The 23,415-nt window shown below is 49.1% G+C and overlaps 12 protein-coding genes and 1 non-coding gene across 13 annotated transcripts; 9 read left to right on the top strand and 4 right to left on the bottom strand.

The window, feature by feature from the left end:
• Positions 1-440: 440 nt before the first annotated feature.
• Positions 441-1,319, top strand: J7337_013299 (uncharacterized protein; the record flags this gene model as incomplete). The annotated part of the gene is made up of 3 exons (XM_044830791.1): positions 441-520; positions 572-953; positions 1,008-1,319. 3 exons carry the CDS (start codon positions 441-443, stop codon positions 1,317-1,319), a joined length of 774 nt encoding a protein of 257 aa, XP_044674066.1.
• A 1,253-nt stretch (positions 1,320-2,572) lies between these two features.
• Positions 2,573-3,831, top strand: J7337_013298 (uncharacterized protein; the record flags this gene model as incomplete). The annotated part of the gene is made up of 4 exons (XM_044830790.1): positions 2,573-2,852; positions 2,902-3,560; positions 3,657-3,680; positions 3,754-3,831. The coding sequence occupies 4 exons, from the start codon at positions 2,573-2,575 to the stop codon at positions 3,829-3,831; spliced, it is 1,041 nt and encodes a 346-aa protein (XP_044674065.1).
• Positions 3,832-6,108: 2,277 nt separating this feature from the next.
• Positions 6,109-6,628, top strand: J7337_013297 (uncharacterized protein; the record flags this gene model as incomplete). Its single annotated transcript, XM_044830789.1, has 2 exons — positions 6,109-6,130; positions 6,183-6,628. The coding sequence occupies 2 exons, from the start codon at positions 6,109-6,111 to the stop codon at positions 6,626-6,628; spliced, it is 468 nt and encodes a 155-aa protein (XP_044674064.1).
• Positions 6,629-6,786: 158 nt separating this feature from the next.
• J7337_013296 (uncharacterized protein) lies at positions 6,787-8,001 on the bottom strand (the record flags this gene model as incomplete). The annotated part of the gene is made up of 4 exons (XM_044830788.1): positions 6,787-7,093; positions 7,141-7,783; positions 7,835-7,868; positions 7,918-8,001. The coding sequence occupies 4 exons, from the start codon at positions 7,999-8,001 to the stop codon at positions 6,787-6,789; spliced, it is 1,068 nt and encodes a 355-aa protein (XP_044674063.1).
• Positions 8,002-9,687: 1,686 nt separating this feature from the next.
• J7337_013295 (uncharacterized protein) lies at positions 9,688-10,057 on the top strand (the record flags this gene model as incomplete). The annotated part of the gene is made up of 2 exons (XM_044830787.1): positions 9,688-9,733; positions 9,840-10,057. The coding sequence occupies 2 exons, from the start codon at positions 9,688-9,690 to the stop codon at positions 10,055-10,057; spliced, it is 264 nt and encodes an 87-aa protein (XP_044674062.1).
• Positions 10,058-10,121: 64 nt separating this feature from the next.
• Positions 10,122-10,680, top strand: J7337_013294 (uncharacterized protein; the record flags this gene model as incomplete). Its single annotated transcript, XM_044830786.1, has 3 exons — positions 10,122-10,287; positions 10,345-10,403; positions 10,453-10,680. The coding sequence occupies 3 exons, from the start codon at positions 10,122-10,124 to the stop codon at positions 10,678-10,680; spliced, it is 453 nt and encodes a 150-aa protein (XP_044674061.1).
• A 93-nt stretch (positions 10,681-10,773) lies between these two features.
• On the top strand, positions 10,774-10,863 carry J7337_013293. The gene has a single exon. It is a non-coding gene; the product is annotated as a tRNA-Ala (tRNA).
• A 479-nt stretch (positions 10,864-11,342) lies between these two features.
• J7337_013292 (uncharacterized protein) lies at positions 11,343-12,017 on the top strand (the record flags this gene model as incomplete). The annotated part of the gene is made up of 1 exon (XM_044830785.1): positions 11,343-12,017. One exon carries the CDS (start codon positions 11,343-11,345, stop codon positions 12,015-12,017), a length of 675 nt encoding a protein of 224 aa, XP_044674060.1.
• A 2,138-nt stretch (positions 12,018-14,155) lies between these two features.
• Positions 14,156-14,715, top strand: J7337_013291 (uncharacterized protein; the record flags this gene model as incomplete). Its single annotated transcript, XM_044830784.1, has 2 exons — positions 14,156-14,330; positions 14,384-14,715. 2 exons carry the CDS (start codon positions 14,156-14,158, stop codon positions 14,713-14,715), a joined length of 507 nt encoding a protein of 168 aa, XP_044674059.1.
• Positions 14,716-15,008: 293 nt separating this feature from the next.
• J7337_013290 (uncharacterized protein) lies at positions 15,009-16,553 on the bottom strand (the record flags this gene model as incomplete). Its single annotated transcript, XM_044830783.1, has 4 exons — positions 15,009-15,798; positions 15,848-16,079; positions 16,132-16,329; positions 16,376-16,553. 4 exons carry the CDS (start codon positions 16,551-16,553, stop codon positions 15,009-15,011), a joined length of 1,398 nt encoding a protein of 465 aa, XP_044674058.1.
• Positions 16,554-17,140: 587 nt separating this feature from the next.
• Positions 17,141-18,281, top strand: J7337_013289 (uncharacterized protein; the record flags this gene model as incomplete). Its single annotated transcript, XM_044830782.1, has 4 exons — positions 17,141-17,399; positions 17,459-17,840; positions 17,903-18,103; positions 18,152-18,281. The coding sequence occupies 4 exons, from the start codon at positions 17,141-17,143 to the stop codon at positions 18,279-18,281; spliced, it is 972 nt and encodes a 323-aa protein (XP_044674057.1).
• Positions 18,282-18,340: 59 nt separating this feature from the next.
• J7337_013288 (uncharacterized protein) lies at positions 18,341-20,557 on the bottom strand (the record flags this gene model as incomplete). Its single annotated transcript, XM_044830781.1, has 4 exons — positions 18,341-18,594; positions 18,648-20,087; positions 20,136-20,393; positions 20,443-20,557. 4 exons carry the CDS (start codon positions 20,555-20,557, stop codon positions 18,341-18,343), a joined length of 2,067 nt encoding a protein of 688 aa, XP_044674056.1.
• An 848-nt stretch (positions 20,558-21,405) lies between these two features.
• On the bottom strand, positions 21,406-23,311 carry J7337_013287 (uncharacterized protein; the record flags this gene model as incomplete). The annotated part of the gene is made up of 2 exons (XM_044830780.1): positions 21,406-23,026; positions 23,217-23,311. The coding sequence occupies 2 exons, from the start codon at positions 23,309-23,311 to the stop codon at positions 21,406-21,408; spliced, it is 1,716 nt and encodes a 571-aa protein (XP_044674055.1).
• Positions 23,312-23,415: the final 104 nt, after the last annotated feature.

Genomic DNA, 23,415 nt, shown 5'->3' with positions numbered 1-23,415 from the left:
GCTCACATACCGTCTGCACTCGAAACAGGCGCGGTGGCCCTTCCACGTCTCAGGTGGAGTCGTACGTTGTGCCTCGCCTTGTGTCATACTGAGCGTGTGGAATATGTGATCAATGGATGGAGTGTCGCGATCCAACGTACAACAAAGTTGAGTTTGGAGCAGGTTGCATCAACTGCTCCCCAGATTTGTCGTTTGCGGGGGAATGTATGTGGGCACCCGAAGCTCAATCTACCGATTCATCCGTTGATTGGCCTTAGCCGAGGGCCCTTGTTGCGCCATGTTCGTTAGTTCCAGTGGTGGGCCCGGTCAATCGCGGTCTTTTCATGTCCGTGGTGAATTACGTGGAGGCTCATTTGCCAGTTTGCGCACAGCTGTATGTATTTATGACTATCGCCCAGCCTGGCTGATTCGAGTCTAACACGTCCCCTAAACTGTCCAAAATGGCTCCTAGTCTGGAAATCCTTGCCAGCGCTCAGCCAGACCCCGAGTTTCTCGAGGCATGTCCCCTCCCCCGCCAAAAGTCGGAGGAGAACAGCACTAACAATGCACACTAATAGATCTTAAAGTCCAGCAGCCCTCCGCCGCTTCCGGCCAATGTCGACATACCAACCCTTCGAGCCACATCGAACAAGCACAAAAATGAGGCGCGAGATGCGCTAGGAGGCCCTCCTCCGAACCTGACCGAGCGTGATATCGAGATACCCGTTCGTGACGGCAGCAGTATTCTTGCCTATGTTTATGCTCCATCAGATGTCGTCCCTGGAGATGAACTTCCTATCTTTTTGTTCTTCCATGGTGGCGGCTTCTGTCTGGGCACGCGCCATGATGATATGCAGTCCAACAGAATCTTGGCGGTCAAGGCTGGTATCATCATAGTCTGCCTCGACTACCGCCTTGCTCCGGAACATCCGTTCCCTCAGGCTATTCATGATGGAGTGGATGCTTTACATTGGGTAAGTAATTGTATCTACCAGCTGTTGTTGGTAAAAAGCACTGACCTTGGACAGATCGCTCAAAATCCAACGCAACTTCACCCTTCAGCGTCCCCTTCAGCAGGCCTTGTCATCGGAGGCACTTCCGCCGGAGCAAACATTGCCAACGGCGTGGTGTATCTGAACCGTGACCTGGGATCTCCTGCAAAGGTCACCGGGCAGTTTCTCGGTGTCGGACCTCTTCTTCCTCCACCATGCGTTCCTGAGAAGTACAAGGACGATTACGTCAGTCACGAGCAGAACAAAGACGTGACCATACCTCCAGAGGAACTTGCTCGCGCATTCGTTGGTAAGAACACCCGAGACATGGTGTTGCAGAGAAACTAAGATATTTGCAGCTGCATACAAGCCAGATCCGAGCTCGCCGATCGCAGTGCCTGCTGTGCATCCATCAGGACACACGGGAATTCCTCCCACGTACTTTCAAGTCTGCGGGCTTGACGGCTTGAGGGACGAGAGTATCATTTACGAGCGGATTCTCCAGGAACACAGCATCTCCACACGACTGGATTTGTATCCTGGTCTACCCCATCATTTCTGGGAATTCTTCCCTCAGTTGAACAAACAGGTTGAAAAGAGAACAAATGATACAGTGGAGGGAATCAAGTGGTTATTGCATGGGTCGAAACTCCCAAAGTTGTGATTCTGATCTGCCTGGATGAGGAATAATCTAGTTGGAATATGGAATTTCGGTTAGCTATGGCAGTTCCTGTTGTAAGACGATAGTCAGAGCAATCACATCTTCAATCACGTCGGGAACCGCCTGACTTGCAGCCAAATATCTTCCCAGAAGATCTCTCGCTGTCGCGTTCTTTTCCTCTGCATTTCGATCTCGGATCCTTTCCATAGCCAATTGTGCGATGGGAGTCGAAGTCGTTTGTGCCCTCTGCATAAACCAATTCTTAATAGCAGGGATTCCAATTGCGGCGCCAGTGCCCAGATTCTCCAATGCCTGAAACGTTCAGCCGCGCTGGGAAAGATACTGTCTATATCCGCGCCAGCTTGCAAGTAGCCTCGGGTTTTGCTAAAGGCTAGAGAGGTCAAGGTATCGAACGACCAGAAGCTGAACCAATCGTGCAACGGGATGACGATGTTTGCGGGCTTTTTGCGAAGCTGGGTCAGGAGTGCTCTGATCGTTTCGCCCATCTGGTCTTCTTGCTTGAGCCACTGGGTCTGTGAGAAGCCTCCACCGACGTGCCGCTTGATACCCGTGACACGTTTCTCATGAAACGGATTTGAAGAAATCGGATTTCAACTCTGGCTGTCCCGGAACGGCGCTAGGTATGGTAAACCTGGCTATCGCCCAATGAAATGTGAATCTGGCCAACGCCAGTTTGCCGCGGCTGATGGCCCCATTCTGTAAGCGTTGGTCAGCAATTGTCAGTATGTGTAAGACGCTACTAGCGACTCTCGTATGATCTCAAAACTCATTACAATGCAATATCGGCGAAACCTCGCTACATCCAACAGGGAGCGGCCGCTGGTGCCACACGCATATCACCTGACGGCAATGTCTACCTTGAAATATCTCAGAACTCATTCACTGCAAACCCAGTGTTGAATCACGGATCATTGCAAAGATGGCAACGACGAACCGCCGGAATGCACGCGACAGCAGCGATGTCGAAGCCAGGCCCAGCCCGGAGCCTTCAGGTCCTCGTTATCGAAGCAACAGTCAACCCTTCGCTGGAAGACTCGGTGCCAATCAAGCGTACGTTGTCGAAGGAGGAACATCCAAAGACGACCATTTACTGCACCATGCACCAGATGCAACGCCGCACATGTCGTTCCGAGAGTTGATGGACATGCGTCCGATCAAGAATCTGGATTTATGGAAAGCAGCGCTTATTGAAGGAATTGGTACCAAACTTCCTCAATCAGCCTCAATTTCTTGACTGACCAACATCAGGTACTCTACTGTTTGTGTACATAACGATATGGGTAAACATCTCTCCGGATACCGCTCCAGCTGCCCCAACACAGCGATTCGGTAGCTTTGACAATGCTGCTTTCCTGGGACCTCTCATTGGCGGCATAACCAACCTAATCTTCATAACGCTCTTCGTCACCTCTTTTGGAGCGATTTCCGGTGCTCATTTCAACCCTCTGATTACCTTTGCGACTTTCTGCGCTCGTCTATGTTCACTGCCACGTTTGATACTCTACGTCGCAGCTCAGATCGGCGGCGGAGCCCTGGCAGGCTTATTAGTCAGGGCAAGCTGGGGAGGTCGAGACTTCAAAGTCGGCGGATGCTGGTTGTTCACGGATATCGTCCCGCCAAGGGAGATATTTGTCGTCGAGCTAGTATCGGCTACCCTTCTCCTATTCCTCGCTTTTGGTGTTGGTCTGGACCCTCGACAAGCCAAGATCATTGGCCCGGCACTGGGACCTTTCATGGTAGGATTGAGTGTCGGGACCATGAGCTTTGCTAGTGCTTTCGCGCGATATGGATATGGCGGTGCAGGGCTAAATCCCACGAGATGTATGGGTGCATTTGTTGGAAGCCGCTTCCCAGGTTGGCACTGGATACACTGGGTTGCTGATGGGACTGCCTGTATTATTCACGGCGTATGCTATTATTTTATTCCGCCCTGGACAGAAGTTCGTCAATGAGAGCCTCTAACATATCTTGGCGCCTAGTAAGGAATATATTAGAATAGCTAGGCGTGGGGGGCAGCTTTCAAGAGAGTATGTCGCGTATCGCACCATCGAGGTGGGTGTATGCTGCTGAATCTGCATGTATGTACGTGTCTAATTATAGCAAACGAGGCCCGCGGCTACTAATTTTAGTGTCAGCGGCACTCTTTACATTGCCAATGCTGATGCAACCGACAAGTAGGATGTTTCCACAAGCCATTCCAGCATTCATTCTGTTCTTATCTAATATGCTCCATTAGGAGATGTCGAGAAGCGCTCTAGGCTAGGTTCAATAATTGGAGGCATCATTGAATATCCGTATGCAATTCGAACAAAACCCATCATCAATGTCGTTGGACTTGTGATCTCAGCTGCATATGATGTATCGCTTTAACCTCCCCACTGTTCATGAGCTCTTCATCTTCAATCATTTGTTCAAACATCACCCGATCCGCTAACTTTGATTCCGTAGCAGCTTCATAGCTCAAGGAGCCCAGAAGAGCATGAGGCTCTGTCCAAGAAGATCCAAAATCTACTAGCCGTCCATCACGGAAGTTGTCGATGCGTATGTCCATATTATATATCCCTGCTTTGTTCATTGAGACGAGTTTACCAAGGATCCTTCTCATGTTCGTCGAGGTGATGCCACTTTCTGGAGATGCAACATCTTTGACGATAGCTCTGGCTCTCAACCCTCCGATCGTGGACCTTTGATAATTGATGTCAACCGAATCCAGTCCGAGATCAATATCACGATTCTGTAAAGCTTCCTGGTCTTTTAATTCGAGGAAGAAGAATCCGTGACTGGCAACAGCCACATCTGATTTGAGAATCCTTCTGTCCATAGCTTCGCGTATTCGACCATATGCTCGGCATTCTGCATAAAACGGATCGGTATAGTAGGCGGCAGTGTCAAGAGATGTGTCTTCACCTAATAGTGGCCCCCAGAAGTACTCGGTACTCATAGGGTCAAAGAACTTGAACTGTCATTTGAGCCGTTATCAGAGAACATGTTCGGAAAAGGGACGAAGTATTAAAGGCTCTGGTCGATACATACTACTTTTACTGCGTACTCGCGGCCTCGAATGAGAGCCCGGAACACATAACCTTGGCTTGAGGTCACGTCGTCATCTTCATCAAGTCTCTCAAGCCATTGAATGCGCGATTTATGATATGGAAAGATATTGAGCTTTGGCCCGTCGCACGGTGGTAGCTTCTGAGGCAAAGATAAAACACGTCGTTTTCTGGGCATACTGAAGGAGCTGGAGGGAACAAGACGGGGTGTTTGTGATAAATGCGGGCATACCATTAACCCTCGCCCACTGGCACCCTTATAGCTGGCGGCCATCATCCGTATGCGCGTCGGGCCGCTTTTAGCGATAATCAGGTTTTCATGCAGCATTGCAGCATCTGTGGAGGGATCGCGTGGTCTGTGAGTGGCTAACATGGGTGGCAATGCTGCAGAGATATCACCAACATCAACATGCAGAGTTCAGCTCCGTGGTGGGCGAATGAACAAGATGGAAGGAACTGAAATGTCCACAGCCTGATATGGCTGTCTGGACACTTTAAAAGCGCGTAATGTGCCCTTCAATGAAAATGAACAGACTCTGTTCGAGCATGGTGCATTGCCGCATTCCAGCTGTGCCACGTATAGCAATCACATCATCCCTGCTTGTCTCACATCAAGATGGCCCTGTCGTCCCCTGCGACGTCGATACTCGAGCTACTTACGCACCCAAACCCATCCGTCAGCCACCAAATACCCAAGAGCAAGACAAATTCCCGAAGTCCCCTCTATTACTGGCCTAAACAAATAAAGAGATGGGAAGAACTGGAAGACGTTAATATTTTAAAAGATGTCTTCGGCGGAGTTTTGCTGAAAGAGGCCTGTCGCAGAGGCCGAACTCTTGATCCATATCCAAGACTTCACTCACAAGCTGACTGCATTATACGTAATGAGGATGATACCAGAGATCTAATCCATAAGTGGAACAAGTCAATTGTCACTGCCGCCCTTGATCCGATTCAGGATCTTTTCCACCCCGTCATCTGGAGCAAAGGCGATCCCCCATCAAGCAAAGAGGTATACCCCTCTCCTCCCCAACAGGAAGAAAAGAAGCGGCATCAGCCCTTACGCAAACGGTCTTCAAAAGCAACAAATAAGAGACTACAATCGTTGTCGAGACTTCAACCGGATTCCGGGTCTATTGCATCAAGGCCGGCCTCGTCTAAAGCTGACGACATAACGATCTCTACTTCCCAAGAGAGATTCCCAAAAGAGTACAAGATCTCAACTAAATGGAAAAGTGAACGTGTCTTTAAAGGCGGACTTCTTGATAACTCTGGGTGCTTCATTAGAAGCAAGACAAATGATAATTCTGCTTGGCCTATCAGACAGGCTTACACCTATTGCATCCAGCATATGTGCCGATATGGATGCATCTTGACGGCTGAGGAAGCTTTCATTTTTCGCATCATGCCGCGAGAGGACAAGTCCAGTAAGTCTTGGCCAATCCACGGCTTCAATCTTTCAATGACTGACAATGTTAGGCAACAAATCGCAAAACATTAGTTTGCTAAGAAACGAGCTCATCAATAACGGGCTTATGGAATACGTCTCTATTCCCTGGGAGAACTACAGCAAGGGTCAGAGACCGTCCCTCGACATTTGGACCGTAAACCTAGCACTATGGTTCATGCACGTCCTAGCGGGAAATAATTTCGAAGTTGAGTGGAGCTATGTTGATCTGACGGCTGAGACTTTGGTGGCACCTCAGCTGGTTGACGCTGATGGTCAGTCAAAAGCTTCTGGCACGGTGCACTCTAATGATGGACAGCATGGAGAAGGCGAAGACGATAATGGATCAACTACTTCAGAAGAGTCGGAAGTGACTGAAATTTTGAACTCGTCTACTACGAAGCGAAAGCGGGACTCGGATGATGACAGTGACTTTGAGGGCATTCATCTTTCATTTAGCAAGCGTCAATTCGTGTAGTTGGGGGCATTATAGTGGTGAACCTTGAGGTCACCATAGAAGGACATGAGTAACATTGGACATGCAAATACTATGACCTAGAACAATACTTGCTATCTCTCTGCAACTACCTATTTGAACTCCACAAACTCCTTCTTACTTGTTTTCTTCATGTTTGTTCATTTGTCATCAACATCCACCAGGATCTTGACTTGGTTATCCTTATCTGTGATCAACGCTTTGATACCATCCTCAACAATGTTCTCCATCTTGATCTTTCTAGTGATCATTTGATGAGGCTTGATTGCACCTGAAGCAAGGTTATCGATGACCGCCTGAAAGTCCTCCCGTTGGTATCCCAAAACGGATTTATAGGCACTCTCCTTAAAGGTCAACCAATTAGGGTTAAAGGGAATCTCCTTCTCCCAGATAGCAATGTTCACAACAGTACCTCTTGTTCTCACAACTTCGAAAGCACCTTTGACACTATTCACTGTTAGTATGTTCACAGAGCGTAGTGTAAGAAATCTCACCTCGCCGGTACACCGGCGCAATCGAAAACGACATCAGCGCCCAAACCACCAGTCAGGCCAAGCGCGATCTCTTTGAGGTCCTCTTTGATCGGGTTCACAACCGTGGTGGCACCAAACTGCCTTGCAAACTCTTGTCTCGACGAGGCAACTTCAGAGACGATGATCTCACTAACCCCCTTGGCCTTCAAGCACAAAATCATGGCCAGACCAATTGGCCCACCTCCCAAAATGGCAACCTTGGACTTTTCGTTGATCTCCGACGCTGCAGACATGGCATGCCACGCCACGGAAAGAGGCTCGACAAGTGCTCCGATCTCGAGCGGCAGATCCTTTGGCAACGCAAAGACGTGCGTCGCGTTCACACAGACTGACTCGGAAAGACCGCCGCCGCCACCAGAGAGTCTGAGGAAACCGCCAGTGTGGCAGACGTTCTCGGCGCTGGTGTGGCATGCAGCGCAGTGGCCGCAGAAGAGGGTTGGTTGGACTGCGCAGGGCTGACCTACTTCGAAGCCGGTTACGCCGGGCCCAACTTCGGAGATAATTCCTGAGAATTCATGACCGAGTGTCACGGGGATGCTTTCTGATGTGAGAGGGTGAGGTTTGGTTGGGCAGAAGTTGGGTCCTCCGAGATATTCGTGCAGATCTGGTATCCGTCAGCATTGCATTTGGTTGGGTGTTGAACTTGTATCCTTACCTGTGCCGCAGATGCCAACATATTTAGGAGCAACCTGTCATTATCAGCATCTTCACACGAGTGACATAATGAGAGATACTGACCTTGACTTGTCCGGGCTGCACTGAAGGCTCAGGGACCTGCTCGACACGAATGTCCTTGATACCGTAATACCTAGCAGCTCTCATGGTGGCGTAAAAAGACCGATTTATGTTCCTGGATACAGGCCCACGGAATTGTTGATTAAAAACTTTTGTAAATGTAGCAGTCGGTAGTCTCATAATCTTCAAATTTCTCTTTTCCTCTGGTCCAGAGATGGCGATCAGCAGCCTCTTTATATAACTTCCAGGTTCAAGGTCACGTACGATCAAGTCAGTTCAGTGCCCCACCATCCGACATGGGGGATCCGCATCACGAGTTCCGCAATGCAGCCGCAAGCACAGAATCTCACTTTTCGTGCATCAAAATACTTCGTTTTAATTCGTGTTTTTTGCTTAATGTAACGGTCTAGAGACTTCGAATGCGGGGGAAATGGATGATCTTACTTGTTTCGTCTTCCTTTGACCCTTTCCCCGGATTCGAGAGAGTCTGAATCTGGTCAAGCGGGGCCTGAGCCGATTTGAATTGTCGGAGCCGATCGTGCGCTAACTTGTCAACGTAGAAGGAGGAAGACGGCAGATTGTGGATGTGGACCGGATGGGAATGCCATGTCGATAATTCGCTCTCTTGAGGATGATTGTCTGATCAAGTAGAGGCAGCTGGATAACCATGGCGCGGCACAGTATCTGTGTCCCATCTCTCTGGTGTGTCGCGTTGATGAGCAGTTCGCGTCTCATATCTTCAATAGGAGACGCGTCGCGTATCACACACAGTTTCCCAAGATCCCGGAAATACAGAGAGAGGATATCAAAGATACTGGACTCAACTTGAGGCTCTTCTAGAAATGGGTTTCCACAAGAAAGCCGATCTCGCAGGCGTAAATGCGGATATGGCTCGTTTCCGCCTCACTGTGTCCTGGCTGCGGTGGAGTCTCGTGTCAGATTGTATGTATGACTGTGCAGTGGTGTGACGCGGGACCCATCAATATCTCGTTACCGAGCTGTCAGATAACGGTCATTGATAAGCGATTGACATTAGGATATGATCTTCAGAGGAGGCTAATCTTGTCGCTCGCCTGCGCAGCTCGGAGTTTTCTTACACATGGACTGTGAAGCAAGTTTGCGTGTTGGACGAGAGCGCAAAACGACACATTGCTGCCATCATTCATGGACGAATTTTTCTCGTAGAATTGAACTCTGCAATATAGTTATAAGCAGAGAACTTTTATAAACACATTGTTCGTTGAGGTCTTGTTGGGCCCACCAGCAGTGCGCTGTTAAATTGTCTGCAAAAGCTCTCTGCCAGCGGGCAAAAATTCTACTTTCGTGTTTCATCTTTCCCGCCAATATCCTCCTATTTAGTGATACAATCGTTTCAAGGTTAAGACTTCAGACCATAGCGATTAAGAGTACGCTTGAGCTTACAGGTAAGAATCCGTTTCATCACCTGATGATTGATGTAAAGCGTGTTAAAACTGAAGATGCTCATGACAATGTCCCTACCCTGCACAGGGTCGATTGGTGGAGGGTCTTGGAGGGCGACTCCAAGTCACTCCATCCATCTGTTGGAGTAACTCCACTTCTGTGATAAGATAACACCGATAACGATAACGTTGGAGCTTAGTGCCCCCATGTCTGGTATCCATCTCCGTCGGTACCCTTTACGACTGTGACTGTGAGATAAGAAGTAGGCCGGTATCGCCACGTAAAGAGCCCCCTCAATCTATTCTATCGCCATTCCAAATTGCTGTTAACAAATTCTTACAATCAATCAATATGCCGATCTTCAATGGCGTTGCGCTCGTGACTGGGGCGGCCTCGGGTAAGGACCCTCTCACCTTTGCCGTATTCAGCTGACTCGTTGTAAGGTATTGGACGCGAGACAGCTTTATCATTTGCACGGGAAGGATGCAAGAAAATTGTTATAGTTGACCGCGATGCGAAAAAGCTCAATGACACAGACCTGGCCATTAAAGAGACCTTCCAGGATGTTCAGGTCCTCGCTGTGCCAACAGACATCTCCAAACAGGAGGACATTGAGAGGCTCTACAGTGAAACTATTGAAACATTCGGCAGAGTAGATTATGTTGTCAATGGTGCTGGTAAGAGTTGTCTTGCTACTGAAAAGTTCGTCGTCGACGACTGATCGTATCATAGGTGTGTTGAGTAATAACAAAAGGTCTCATGAGTCTTCCGTTGAGGAATTCGATATGATCAACAATGTCAACTATCGGGGATGTTGGCTATCATCTCGCGCTGCCATCAAATGTATGCTTAAGCAAGACCCTCTACCTACTCATGACGGAAGACCCGGAGTTCGAGGAAGCATCGTCAACATAGCCTCACAATTGGGAGTGGTTGGTCGCCCAGCAGCACGTAAGTGTCGATATAGGCTTCAGATCTGAATCAAACACTAACCGTTACTAACTGTAGCGGCCTATTGCGGGAGCAAAGCAGCCGTGATTAGCATGACAAGATGCGATGCTATAGATGTATGTATCTCCTTAACACCTGACTTGCTAGCATGACTGACTTGCACAGTACTCCAAGGATCTCATCCGAGTAAACGCTGTTTGCCCTGGTCTTATCGACACAGCGATGACCCGGCCTCAAGCTGATGTCTTGAGTCCCGCCATCAACATCGCTCCGATGGGACGCATGGGCAGCCCTCAGGAAGTTGCTGATTGCATATTGTTTCTTGCAAGCAGTAAAGCTAGTTTTGTGCAGGGAGCTGCGATGATGGTTGACGGCGGTTATGTTATTAATTAGTTGTAGCTGTTGCTGTAATGGAGTTCTCTTCCACTGAGGTTCAATCATAGGGCTCAACAGGGAAGCAGTATCTCAACCAATCAGAAATCGTTCGGGCGAATGGTTTAGTGGTATAATACTCCCTTAGCATGATTCATTTGAATAATCTGGGAGTGGTCCAGGGTTCGATTCCCTGTTCGTCCAACATCGGTGGTTTGATTCCATCTGTATGTACCATCTTTTTGCCCTTTGTCGCTCCAGTCCGACCAGCCTTTTTGGGCAGCTGGTACTGAACTTAGCAGTGTCTATGAGTTACTGCTGTTCTATGAAGAAACGGCTTTGCAACTGAAAGTAGATACCTGATGTATTGGCCTCCAACTCCATTTTAGTCGTAGTGACCCCATTCATCTCCACTACCTTCGTCATGATGTTGCAGTCCACCAATTATCGTTACCAATTGTTCGTCGGCATTGACGAGATGGGTCGGGATAGTACCAGTGAAACCTCATAACGTAGTTTGAGACGTGATTTCAAATCATCTCCACCAGCAGTAGCTTCTAGACTTCGTGTTCCCTCCAACAAGTATATAAGTTTGTCCCCAGCACCCTGTCAACCAGCCATATCAATAAACCGCTCTATCGAAAGTCACAGGGTCTGGAATCTCAGAATACCGATTACCTAACATGTCTTCCATCAAGCCCCTCATTCTTCACGCTCACACCACCGGCCCCAACCCCTTCAAGGTGGCCATCTTTCTTGAAGCACTCAACATCCCATACACCGTCAAGCTCTGGCAGTTTGGTGATGCACCCAATGGTGTTAAGGGCGAACGCTTCCTCAAGATCAACCCCAATGGCCGCGTTCCCGCTTTGGAAGACCCCAACACCAACGTCACCAGCTGGGAAAGCCTGGCCTGCATGAACTACATCCTCCGCGTCTACGACACCGAGAACAAGTTCGGTGCACGACAGGAAGCAGGCGAGCAAGGACGAGCCGATGTCGACGCATGGACCAGCTTTCTTGTTAGCACTCTGGGGCCGTTCCTTGGTCAGTGCAATTGGTTCCGTCATTATAATGATGTCAAGAATGAGAACGCGTATGAGAGATATCAAGCCCAGGCATACCGATGCTTTGGAGTTTTGGAGGAGCAGCTGAAGAAACATGGCGGAGACTGGATTTTGGCCGGGGATAAGCCGAATGTCGTCGACTTTCACTTTGAGCCTTGGATGAGACAGTATGAGTATGCTGGCTTGAGTCTGAATGATTATCCCAAGGTGAAGGCTTGGTTGGATCGTGTTCAGGCGCTGCCTGAGGTAAAGCAAGCGTATGAGAAGATCAAGGCTGGGGAGGAGGTCTAAACCCACAAGGAAGCATAAAAAAACCTTGTCAATGGACTTGCATTTTTTTTTTTAATAAAAACTGAATCATCACTATCCTCCAGAAACCCTTGGTCGTGAATTGTTGACAGTGACGACATCGATGATGAAGTCGTCATGCGGAACGCATACGCTGGGAATTGCTTCACAATACTGGACTTGAAAATGAGAGTACCCATCAGTCAAAGGACTGGAAGGGAAATGCTTGGTTGATACGCATTAGGAAGAGGGATTCACTCGTTGTCTCGCGACGATCGTGTATATGGATTCATCCTCCTCGTTCAAGTTACCATAAGCAAATGGAAACATTCAGCCACATGTCTCAGCCGCAAATTGCCCATCTGACAAACACTTTCAATTGGCAAAGCCTCGATAATGACCTTCCTGAAGTTGATCTAAGCCATTTATTACCTCGAGTCATTTCCCTGGAGCATTTGCCCCTGGCGCTCCAGAATTTTCAGTAGCGCAAGTTTATGGTTGCTTGTGCGTTGGTCAGCCACTGGAACCTGTTTCCTATCTCAGAAGGTGGTTGGCTGGCGCTTCTAGCTGAAAAGAGATGATGGCTTGCAAGATAGGGGCGATGGGAGCTGATCAAACAGATCGCTAACCACTTTGAGATTACGGCGTCTTGAAATTAATTGCCTGCTTCACCTGTACATAGACAAAGAGGCAAAGCCATGTCCGGATTTGCAGAAGAGGGACAGTAGGTACAGACAGGTATGTAAGCGCTGATCAATACCGTCCCGTGCTGCTGTTCCAGCGCATTATGCCCAACAGTTCACTCGCGCGACACTTGCGGTTCTTCTCACCACAAATCTCACATGCTGTTTCAAGAATCCATGCTTATTTCCCTGGCATTGGCGCCAAGTCGATCCGTCAGGATCAGCAAGCGGGCCGACATCTACGGTCCCACTCGGACTTAATGTTTTGGTGTGTAATGTTATCAATCTGTTGTACATCTTACAAACAGACTCTTTTCAAGGCTTTTGACAAGATCACAGGCGCCAATTGCCAGATTTACTGCCAGTGTAGTGCAATGCTTTGACAGGTATGCAGCCGAGGTCTATTTGCGAGGAGGAACTTTTCTGTCAAACGCTGTTATCGGATCACTCCAAGCATGTGCCAGCGACGCCAAAGCAGCGCTCAGACATGTACAACCCCATCGAGAATAGTGTAAAGCTCTAGCTGAGCCAAGCTCTAAACTCTAAAGTCTAGTGGCTGGTTTCAGCGAAACGTTTAAAGCTAAAGGCGCTGCCATCCGCCAGCGGCATTTTCCTTCTTCAGTTACCCATGTCCCCTTCTTGTCGCATCTCTGTTCGGCGGTAGAACCAAGGCTGTGGCCGCCAGCCAAGCATCAATGAATATCAATACTTCTATTGTATGTTTCTCGAATATATACGACTCAAATTACTGGGATCAGATTCTTTGGTACTAACTGGACTGCGTAGGCTATACAAGCAGTATTGCTTGCTCTAGCATTAGTTGTTCTTGTTCTACGATCCTGGGCGCATTACATCCTCAAGCAGAACCTTCTCAACCTGTCTGATATCTTCGCTTGGCTGGGATGGGTTTTCAGCTTGGGATGGTTTATCTGCTCGACTCTCGCGCTCCTAATTCTCATCGATAACCCTGCGATCGGATCCGAGCTGGTAGTCAATAATGTGGAGTATTTGAAGGTATGGCGACACAGCCGCTGCGAAGGAGGAACGACAATGCTGATCAACTATGTTTAGACGGTGTTAGTGGCCGAGTACTTCTTTGATACGGGGATCTACTTTCCCAAGATATCCATTGTTCTCTTCTACTGGACGTTGATCCCCAGGGTCCTTGAAACCTTGAGAAAAGTGTTACTCGGAATCTCAATCTATCTCGGTTGCGCCCTGCTTGCGTCGGTCCTCACGAATACTCTCATATGCCTGCCTTTCTCTGATAACTGGTACGCTTGATGAAAGGGCTAGCCGAATCGTTTGAGCTGACAGACTTCAAACAGGTCCATCGAAAATCAACTAAAGTCAGCTTGGAATTCTTACCCTTCCTTCTGTATTCAGTGGGCTCTCAACTTTTCCACCGATTTGCTGAGTAGGTCTCGAAAGCTTTACTACTTCTTTTAATTATCTAACATGGCCCCAGTATTCGTCTATCCATTCTTTTTACTGAAGCACTTGAGATTGCGCAAGGAACAAAAGATCGGCCTCATTGGCATCTTTTCCTTGGGAACCATCACCTTAATAGTCAGCCTTTCACGATTCATCGCATACAATGTCACCAACTTTGAGCTCGAGGACGAATCCGGCAGTACGTTTCATCACTAAAACTATCTTTTGAATGCATAAGCTGACCCAGTGTAGACACATTAACCCTCGCCGAAATGAGTACCGCCGTCATCGTCGTTTGTCTCCCCGGCCTTCGAACATTCATCGTGCGATCGAAAAAGTCTACAAATCGCTCATCCTCACACCAGCTCAGCGGCTACGGCAACCACACAAGGATAGGAGTGGGACAAACATCGAAGACGGGCGGACATAAAGGACAAGGGCCACCATCTTCGTATGCAAAATGGGGCGTGAGAGATGATGAGATCGAGTTGGTAACTCACATACGCGTTTCCCACGAACTGGCGAATCCGGATGCTTGTAGCGCGAGCGAGCAAAGCGCGACGAGTCGCAATTTGGGATTATGATATTCACAATAGAGCCTGGCGTTGGAGGAACTAGATACATGATTTATGAAACAGGGATATAGGGATTCGACAGCATATATGTACATGCTATTATACTGGACGCTTTATATATGATGGCGGTTGCATATTAGATAGACGAAGAGAGTATGATATCATTTTGCGTTTCTTTCAGCCACCATATCAGACGGAAGATAGGTTCCAGTGGTTGACTCAGAAGCCATGGCTTGCAAAAAAGAGGTACGGACTGAATAAGCTTGAATTTAAATTCTATACTAGGCCTGCGTGATAATGATCTACCTATCATTGTTCTCGCAACTGAAGGCTCCTCCAATAAGTCCCTGTGAATAAGCATCGATAATGTTTTGGATAACACCATAGGTTCCACCAATAGTCAAGAAAACGGACAACGCAATCATCAACCAGTTAAGATAGTAAACAATGACCTGCCACATCTTTCCCTTCCGGTAGTGCTGGTGGTCATACACCCAAAGATATCCAGGCAAGCCCAGTGCGAGAGGTGAAAAGGTAAGACTTCCGGCGAGAGCCAGGAGGTAGTTGAAGATGGGGATTCCAGAAGCGAGGAGGAACGAAACAGCCGACATGGCAGTCGTGCATCCCAGCCAGACTGCCCAATGAACTACGGTGTTCTTCTGGAAGTGCTCTGAGTGTCGAAGAAGTCGAACGAAGAGGTACTTGGCTGCGACGTGGACATACAGACAGGCGCTGACAAGCAGACCAGTGAGGCCAATACCATAAGCAACCTTCTTGATGGTAGGACCTGCACTTCCTAAAGATGGAGAAGCAACCCACTGTCCGCAATACTTGTAGACGACAAGCGAGAAAGTCAGGTAGGAAGCAGTGACGATACCCATGCAGAGGTAGACAGCTTTGTTGTAGTCTCGAGGTCGGCGCATCTCAGAGATGACTGGCAAGAAGGCGGAAGTTCCAGCACCGCTGCAGAAGATTGTAGAGACTGATGTGATGGCTGCAACAAAGGTGGGATGGCCGATGACGTGGTAGCCAAACTCGTAGTCTCCGGTTTGGGGAGCAGCAGCAGGTCGATCGAGGGTTGTAACGCCGACGCTAGAGCTATGTCAGTAAATGAAGGATGTATAAGGTAGATGGGACTTACACGACGATGAAGACAGCGACGTAGACTGTCAAGAAACCAGCCCAAGTAAGCCAAGCAATGTTCTCAAACTTGCGAACACTTGCGAGGATGAGAACCGCAATGGTCGCAACCAGCATGAACCAATTGGTACAGATGGCATGGTTGCTAAGGACATTGAGTGCCACTGAAGTACCAAAGATACCTGAAGCACCGACAATGGCGTATGTGACGAGGAATAGGACTCCAACGACCTCTGAAACGGTGGTTATTAGTCTTTGTGCATATGACTAGTCAGGCTTTCTTACCCTTTAGCCAAGTACCGCCAACTACGTTCGCCATATCAGCGATGCTGTGGCAGCCAGCATGTCTGTTTCTGAAGTTTCCTTGGACAATAGCGCAGTATGTGTTGAGACCTTGCCACCCAAGGACGTTGATCGCACCAGGGAGAGCACCGAGGACGAACATGGCACTCGGAATTGTGAGGACGCCAGTTGCAAAAATAACTTGAATAGTTAGCTTAAGCCCCAAAGACGTGATGCAAAGACTTACCCTTGAGAAAGATGACAGAGGCCTGAATCCACCCAACAGTACGAAAGTCAACCTTGCCAGGAATTTTCTGAAAGACCTCTCCATCATCAACACCCTCCTGTCTTCCGAGCTCAATGCTTCCATTGCTAAGCATACCACCAGCCTGCTTCTCGCCTTTCTCTCCTTCAGAAGAACTCATATTGGACGAAGTAATGTTCATAAAAGATGATGAAGAGAACAAGATGGATTGATGCAGGACTCAAAACGGTGGGATCGACCTGTCTATTATCACTTGTCGATCAATACCAGCAGTCCTCGCCAAGCTCAACTTTATCAAGAACCCAGTAATATCGGATGCTTCATCAAAGTCCAATGATAAGGTCTGGGGTAGAGAAAACAGCCCCCTGTAAAACTCTGGGGAAGAACCTGACTCGTAGAGTGATAAGAGAGTTGGAGCATAGCGTTGGAGTTGGAGACTAGCGTGGGATTAGTTCTGGGGTGAATGATACCCCATGATAAGTTGGATGACGATAAGCGCCATTACCCCTCTTGGTTTTCGGTATTGGTGTAATCTTTGGGTTTGGGTTGGAGGCGCGGGGAGACTGCCGCATGCGTATTCTTTAGGGTCTAGATTCTAGAATCTTGACGTATTTCTAGCCAGAGCTATCTATCTGAACCACTTGACCTCCTGGAAATTGTTCACATCATCATTGCGCTGCATATCGTTTCCCAGTCCTCAATTGATCTCCACTCCTTTCCATTGTCTGTCACCAAGCAAACATCACCATGCCTAAGCGTATTTTGTGCTCGTATGGAGTCGATGTTGATGCTGTTGCCGGTTGGCTTGGCTCATATGGAGGCGAAGATTCACCAAGCGATATTTCTCGTGGCCTGTTCGCCGGAACACACGGAACTCGCCGAATGCTGAAGTTGTTCGATAAGTACAACATCAAAGCGACATGGTTCATCCCGGGACACAGTCTTGAGACTTTCCCCGAAGAATGTGCCATGGTCCGTGATGCCGGCCATGAAATAGGGCTCCACGGTTCGTGATATGACTACAGTATCTCATGTTGACCCACGCAACTAACGACGATCCGATAGGCTACTCTCATGAAAATCCTTCGGACATGACACTGGAGCAACAGCGTGATGTCTTGGAAAAGACTCACAAGATGCTCACAGATTTCTGCGGCAAACCGCCCCGCGGAAGTGTCGCCCCTTGGTGGGAGACTAGCAAGGAGGGCGTTGATCTGATGCTGAGCTATGGCATTGAGTATGATCACTCAATGTCTCATGATGATTGCCATATGTACTGGCTACGAACTAATGATAGCTGGACCAAAATTGATTACAAGCAAAAGGCTGAGACTTGGATGAAGCCATTAGTCAAGGGACAGGATACAGGACTTGTTGAGATTCCAGCAAACTGGTATCTAGATGAGGTGAGTTTTGGCAGTCCTTGGTACAAGATCCATGTGCTAACGTTCATTACAGTATGTACCTCTCGCGACAATGCTGCTGAGAATGATCCTGACACTGTGATAGCCTTCCCCCTATGATGTTCATCAAAGACGCCCCCAACAGCCACGGCTGGGTCAACTCTCGTGATGTCGAAGACCTGTGGCGAGACCACTTTGACTACTTCTACCGAGAATACGCCGATGATCCCGATGAGATTTGTGTGTTTCCTCTCACAGTCCATCCGGATGTTTCCGGTCGACCGCATGCTCTGCTGATGCACGAGAGGTAAGAGGCGTTGCCATCGTTAACTGTGCCAAAGCTGACGATGGACAGATTGATTGAGTATATCAACAAGCATGAAGGTGTTGAATGGGTGACGATGGAGCAGATGTGTGATGAGTTCAAAAAGAAGAATAAGCCACCAAAGGGGGCTGTTATGCCCAAGGCTCAGGAAAAGAAGTAGGGTATCATTGATAGTCATAACAAAGCGTTTCAAGAGTCATATGCTACCACCTGAAGACTTCAACTGATGCTCTTGTAAATGAGTATTTCCCGATACTTTTCCAGCCCAACGCCAATGATGTTGATGAATGGCCATTGCGTGTTACTCTTGAAAAAATGTGCCCAAATCTTCAAAACTGCCAGACACAAATTGCTTGGATGTCGGAAGTCGAGAAGACTTGGATTATCAGTCTCAACGCCTTGATCAAAATCGACGACAGTGTATGCCTCCTCGACGATACACCTGACCCAGTGTAAGATCCTGTCTTCGCTGTCTGGAGTATTTGTTAGCGTCAAAGTCGGAGTATCCCATCAAAAACAGACTTACCACTCAGAGGGTGTTCGGCAATTGTTTCTCCGAGCTTTGATAACCACTTGCTCAGCAATACTGCGCAGTCCAGACCAGATAGAGAGTGTCTCACACTCCAGAAGAAAGCCTGGCTTCTAGCGACTCGATCAACTCCAAGTCTGACCGGGATACCAATCATGTGCGCTGAGTAGAGGAGTGCAGCAATAACGCCGTCACTTCGCTCGATATCGGGGCTGCTTGCGATGGCATTGGCGATACGTTGGGGATCCCGTGTCTCAAGCTGTCTGTATGGACCCAAGTGTAGGTATATGCGCACATAGGCTAGCGACAGAAGGGAACTGGAAGTGAAGGGGATGGGTCCGTTCTCGTTGTTTGGGTCGAGGGTTGACTCTGGTGCTTGTTGCCAGCACGAAGTCCACGAGCGCAACCCTCGCTCGAGTTTCTCAACCTCTTCACTGGGAAGGACAGCCGAGTTGGTGACTGGAAGGCTCAGATCCCGTACGATGTGTATTCTCTGCAGTAGTCCATGGAGAAGGACATAGTTACCCAATGGCGTAGGAATCGGCAATAATGGCGCAGTGTCATTCTTGTTCTTAAGAAGTGATGATAGCGCTTCTCGGAAGAACAGTTGTGGCTCTTGAATCTCTTTTGTGGCAGCGCGCCATAGCGCTGGTGTCGGAGCTTTCCATTCCTTCGTGGAGCAAGGCAACCGAAGACCAATCTCGTTACTACGGAGTGTTGGATAGACGTTGTATGCGATGCTGTGAGTATGAAGGAATGAGAAGCCGATGAGCTTCGAGCGCCTGTTTGACTCTTGCTTGATCCACGTCTTCCATTCGTGCCACAGTGAGTTGCCGTCGCTTGGCTGATCCGATGGCGTTGGTGATACGGGCTCATCGACGTCTTCAAGGCCAGAGTTTCGAAGGATCTGAGTGAGAATGCCTTGCAACACGAAGGACTCCTGCACCATGGGTGCTTTCGGTTCCCAAGTCGCAAAGCCCATGAGGGTGATCAAGGCCCTGATGGTCTCCACTGCCGAATCAGCCTCCGTATCAGCTCGCCGACCATTCTGTGAAGTGACATGTGGTATGGGAAGCGTTGAGAGACCGTATGAGTCCGAGCCCTTTCTTAACCTCTCCATCAACAGGGCTTTTCCGGCGAAGAAAAGTCTTTCTGACACCTTCGACTCGAAGCAGTACTGCGCTCCAATAGCGGCGATACCGAATATCAGCTCCGGTGAGTGATCGTTGATCTGCCATGTCGGGATGTGGATGAATGGCATATGTGTATGAAAGCCCCCGAAGAAAGAAGTCACGTAACGCGTGAGAGCGTGTCTCGAAGGAACACAGAAAGTGGGGTCAAGGAGATGGGAGTAGTCTAGGATGGATGCTTTGAGCTTTGATCTTTGCTCTTCAGTGACTTTGAATGGTCGTGTTTCTGGATCAACAGCCCTTGGATCTGTCCGTGTGAGTGATCATGTCTTGAAGGTCTAAAGTCAAGACTTACTGTCTGTGTCAGAGACGTAGTTGGATATCCGATTACCCGTCGGTGCAGAAGGAAGCCAGGAGCTGAAAGGCGTCCCGGCTCTGGTCGGCGCTCCTTGTCGAGGCGAAGTCTCTTCATCAGTGTCTTGTGTAAGCGCGGGATCGATGGGTGGTTCCTCATGCCTGTCAGGGTCGCCAAAGAAAGGGCTCCACTCGGCAGAAAGGCCGACGCCGTCGAGGAAACTGGTGAATTCGCGGAAGTGGGTGTCAAAGTCGACGCCTTTTCTTCGTTAGCTGTGTTCATTAAGAGACAGATGGAGGGTACTGACCGCTGTCGAGCATCTGTGGTGAAAGGAAGCTGGGAACGAATTGACCATCTTCTGCACTTGGTTGATGTTGTACTTGTTCATCCACTGTCTGGGGAACGGCAGCAGGGAGCTGCATCGGTTGTTGTGTTCTCGCACAGAACCATGGGTCAACACTTAGGCCTGAGAGTGACACGGCTGCAGCCAAGTCTGGATCACCGATGCTGCCATTCCTCTGCTGTACTACAGTCACATTCCCTCGCTCAGGTTCAGGCGATGGCACGTCGCCCTCATGCTCGGCTAGCCTCTGATGACGCGTGAGCAAGTCACGTCTCGCAAACGACGCCCCGCAATGACACAGAAACGGCTTCTCTTTGGTATCTACTCATCGACCCTCACATTAGCCAGCTACCCTGTCTCGATCAGATAGCGAGACTCACGTGTTCTGACGTGCCTCTCGAGATGCTCGGTCCTCTTGAAGGTGCGCCCGCAATGTGGACACATGCGTATATTGACTCCAGCTCCATTGTAACCCACTCTTTGTCGCTTGTTTGGAGTCTCGTATGTGCCGATGTTGTCACCCATTCTGCAGCAGTGACTCCAAGAGTTGGAGGGGAATGGCGATGGAGGAGGCGAATGGGGTAGTGCATCGTTTATCATGGAGTAGTAGGTGGGTCAGGCTTGGAGTAGCGTCTGGTAGCGTTATCTTTGGCGGGGTGATAATCAACTAACAGAAATGGGCGAGGATAGCACAGTATCGCGTTAGTTGCATATCATCCTGGAAAACGGCCAACTTGCGAACGTCTAAGAAAATTACAACGTGATATTAGCAGCTTCAGACTAAGGCAAAATTGGTGTTTGAAGGTCAAGGTGGGGTTTAGAAACTTGGTAGTCATGCAAAGTTCAGCGAGCACACGCGGTCAAAGATCAAATGTAATATTCATAGCAACAAAACACTGTCCCTTCTACAGACACAAAACACAGGCTCTACAGATGAGAAGATTCTCTAACACGTCGGACCTCATTCAGCACATCCTCTGTCTCTTCAACCGTAGACTTCCCCTCCTGCTCCCAATCAAAACTGCTCTCCAGCGCCTTCGCAACATTCAGAACCTTCTTCTCTTGCCAAAGACCACCAACGATCTGTAATCCAACCGGCAATAGTACACTCTCATCATCAACAGCCTTTGACCAACCAACAGGAAGCGACAGGGCAGGGTTTCCCGTAACGTTGAAGATGGCAGTGTTGTTCGTCATCCCGATGCTCGGCTCGAATGACTTGAGCACAGACTCTCGTGACCCGTGACGCGGTGCGACGAAGGGTGTTGTTGGCATGATGATGACGTCGTATTCTTTGAACTTTGCTTCGTATGCGTCGCGTATTTGGCGGCCAATGTTGACGGTCTTTGCGTAGAGACCGGGGAATTTGCGTGAGAGATAGATGCCGTTGATGACTGTGTTTTTGGTGGATGGGAAGAGCTTCTCAAACTCGGAAGATGTCCATGGGAGACGAGCTTGCTCGAACTCGGTCAGGTAGAGACCGCGGCGACCGTTGGCTTGGCCTAGGATGCCTGCCGAGCCGGATATGCGCTGCTGGATGGTCCATATTGAAGGGCCTTCTTTGTGGAGGGGAATCGATACTTCATCAACATCTGCACCGAGCGATTTGAGCCTATTGATGGTGTCGAAGAAAGTCTGCTTTACGCCTGGTTGTACCAGATCATTGTCGTAGCCTTCCTTCAGAACGCCAATTCGGAGACCCTTGACGGATGCACCGGCCAATGAGTCCAAGTAGTTGAATGATCCGGATGATGGTGCGCCGAGTGATCGGTCGTCGATCCCATCGTAACCCGCAATGACGTCGAGGCAAGCAGCAACCTCGTCCACTGTCCTAGCGAGTGGTCCAGCATGGTCGTCAATCTGGTCACCACTTGTGATACCAGTATATGGAACAAGTCCGTGTGTCGGCTTGAACCCGACACAACCGCACAGCGAGGCTGGTACACGAATGCTACCGCCTTGGTCTGTACCGATAGCAATGTCGGCCAGACCGCCCGTGACAAGAGCCGCGCCACCAGAGGTACTGCCGCCGGCCGAATACCCTGCTTTGCGCGGGTTGTCGATCGTGCCCTGCGCGCTCGTGAAGGATGATGTGGAGTTGCAGAAGTTTTCACACGTCGCTGTTCCCGTGATCACGGCCCCAGCTTCAAGCGCTCTTGTGACAACAGTCGCATCAGTCGACGGTGTCCAAGCAGGAAATGCATCGCTTCCAAAGAACTGCGGCACTCCGGCAACAGCGATACAGTCTTTCAGACAAACAGACTTCCTTGCCAAAGCTGAGCGTGAGGACTTGTCGCCTTCAATGATGAAACGATGCGCCCATGCATGACCATAGCTTTGCTCATGGTCTTCGGGAAGATGAATATTTTGACGGGGGAATCTTGCGGTATCCGGGACAGGCTGATAGTCGGGGAGATTGGAGACGCGTTCTGCGCAGTCGTGAACTGCTGCAAGGAGGAGTTGGTATTCTGACGACTCTTCGGGACGGATGGTGAGGTTGAGAGGGTCAAGAAGCGCTTCGACGTCGCCTGCCTGAACAGGGTTTCCACTGGAACAGAATATTAGTATCTTTTCTTGAATTGTGATTATGGCTCAGAAGATAACGTGCGGTAGAATCTCTTTGAAGAACACAGACATGGTTGCGGCGTCGATCGAGGCGGGATGGTGTGAGGGAGGTGTCGAAACGTACTAGTCAAGACAATCACAGTCTAGAGACAAACTTATCAGTTTATCAACACAGATAAAGCAATGCCATCATTCCATTTCTAAAGACATGATTGCTAATCTCAACCTGCTTCGTGGTCCACTCAAGCTGTTGGAGCATCTTGACCATGGCTGGAGACTTACCCCAAGATCCCTGTTGGGGTACTCCAACATCATGACATGGCGGGCCTGGATGGGACAGACGATGTGGCGACAGAGCCCAGCGTAGCCCAG

This window comes from Fusarium musae, chromosome 11, assembly GCF_019915245.1.
Source record: "Fusarium musae strain F31 chromosome 11, whole genome shotgun sequence".
NCBI lineage: Eukaryota > Fungi > Ascomycota > Sordariomycetes > Hypocreales > Nectriaceae > Fusarium > Fusarium musae.
The sequence above is the reverse complement of the archived record's forward strand: the minus strand, read 5'-3'. Positions and strand labels throughout refer to the sequence as shown.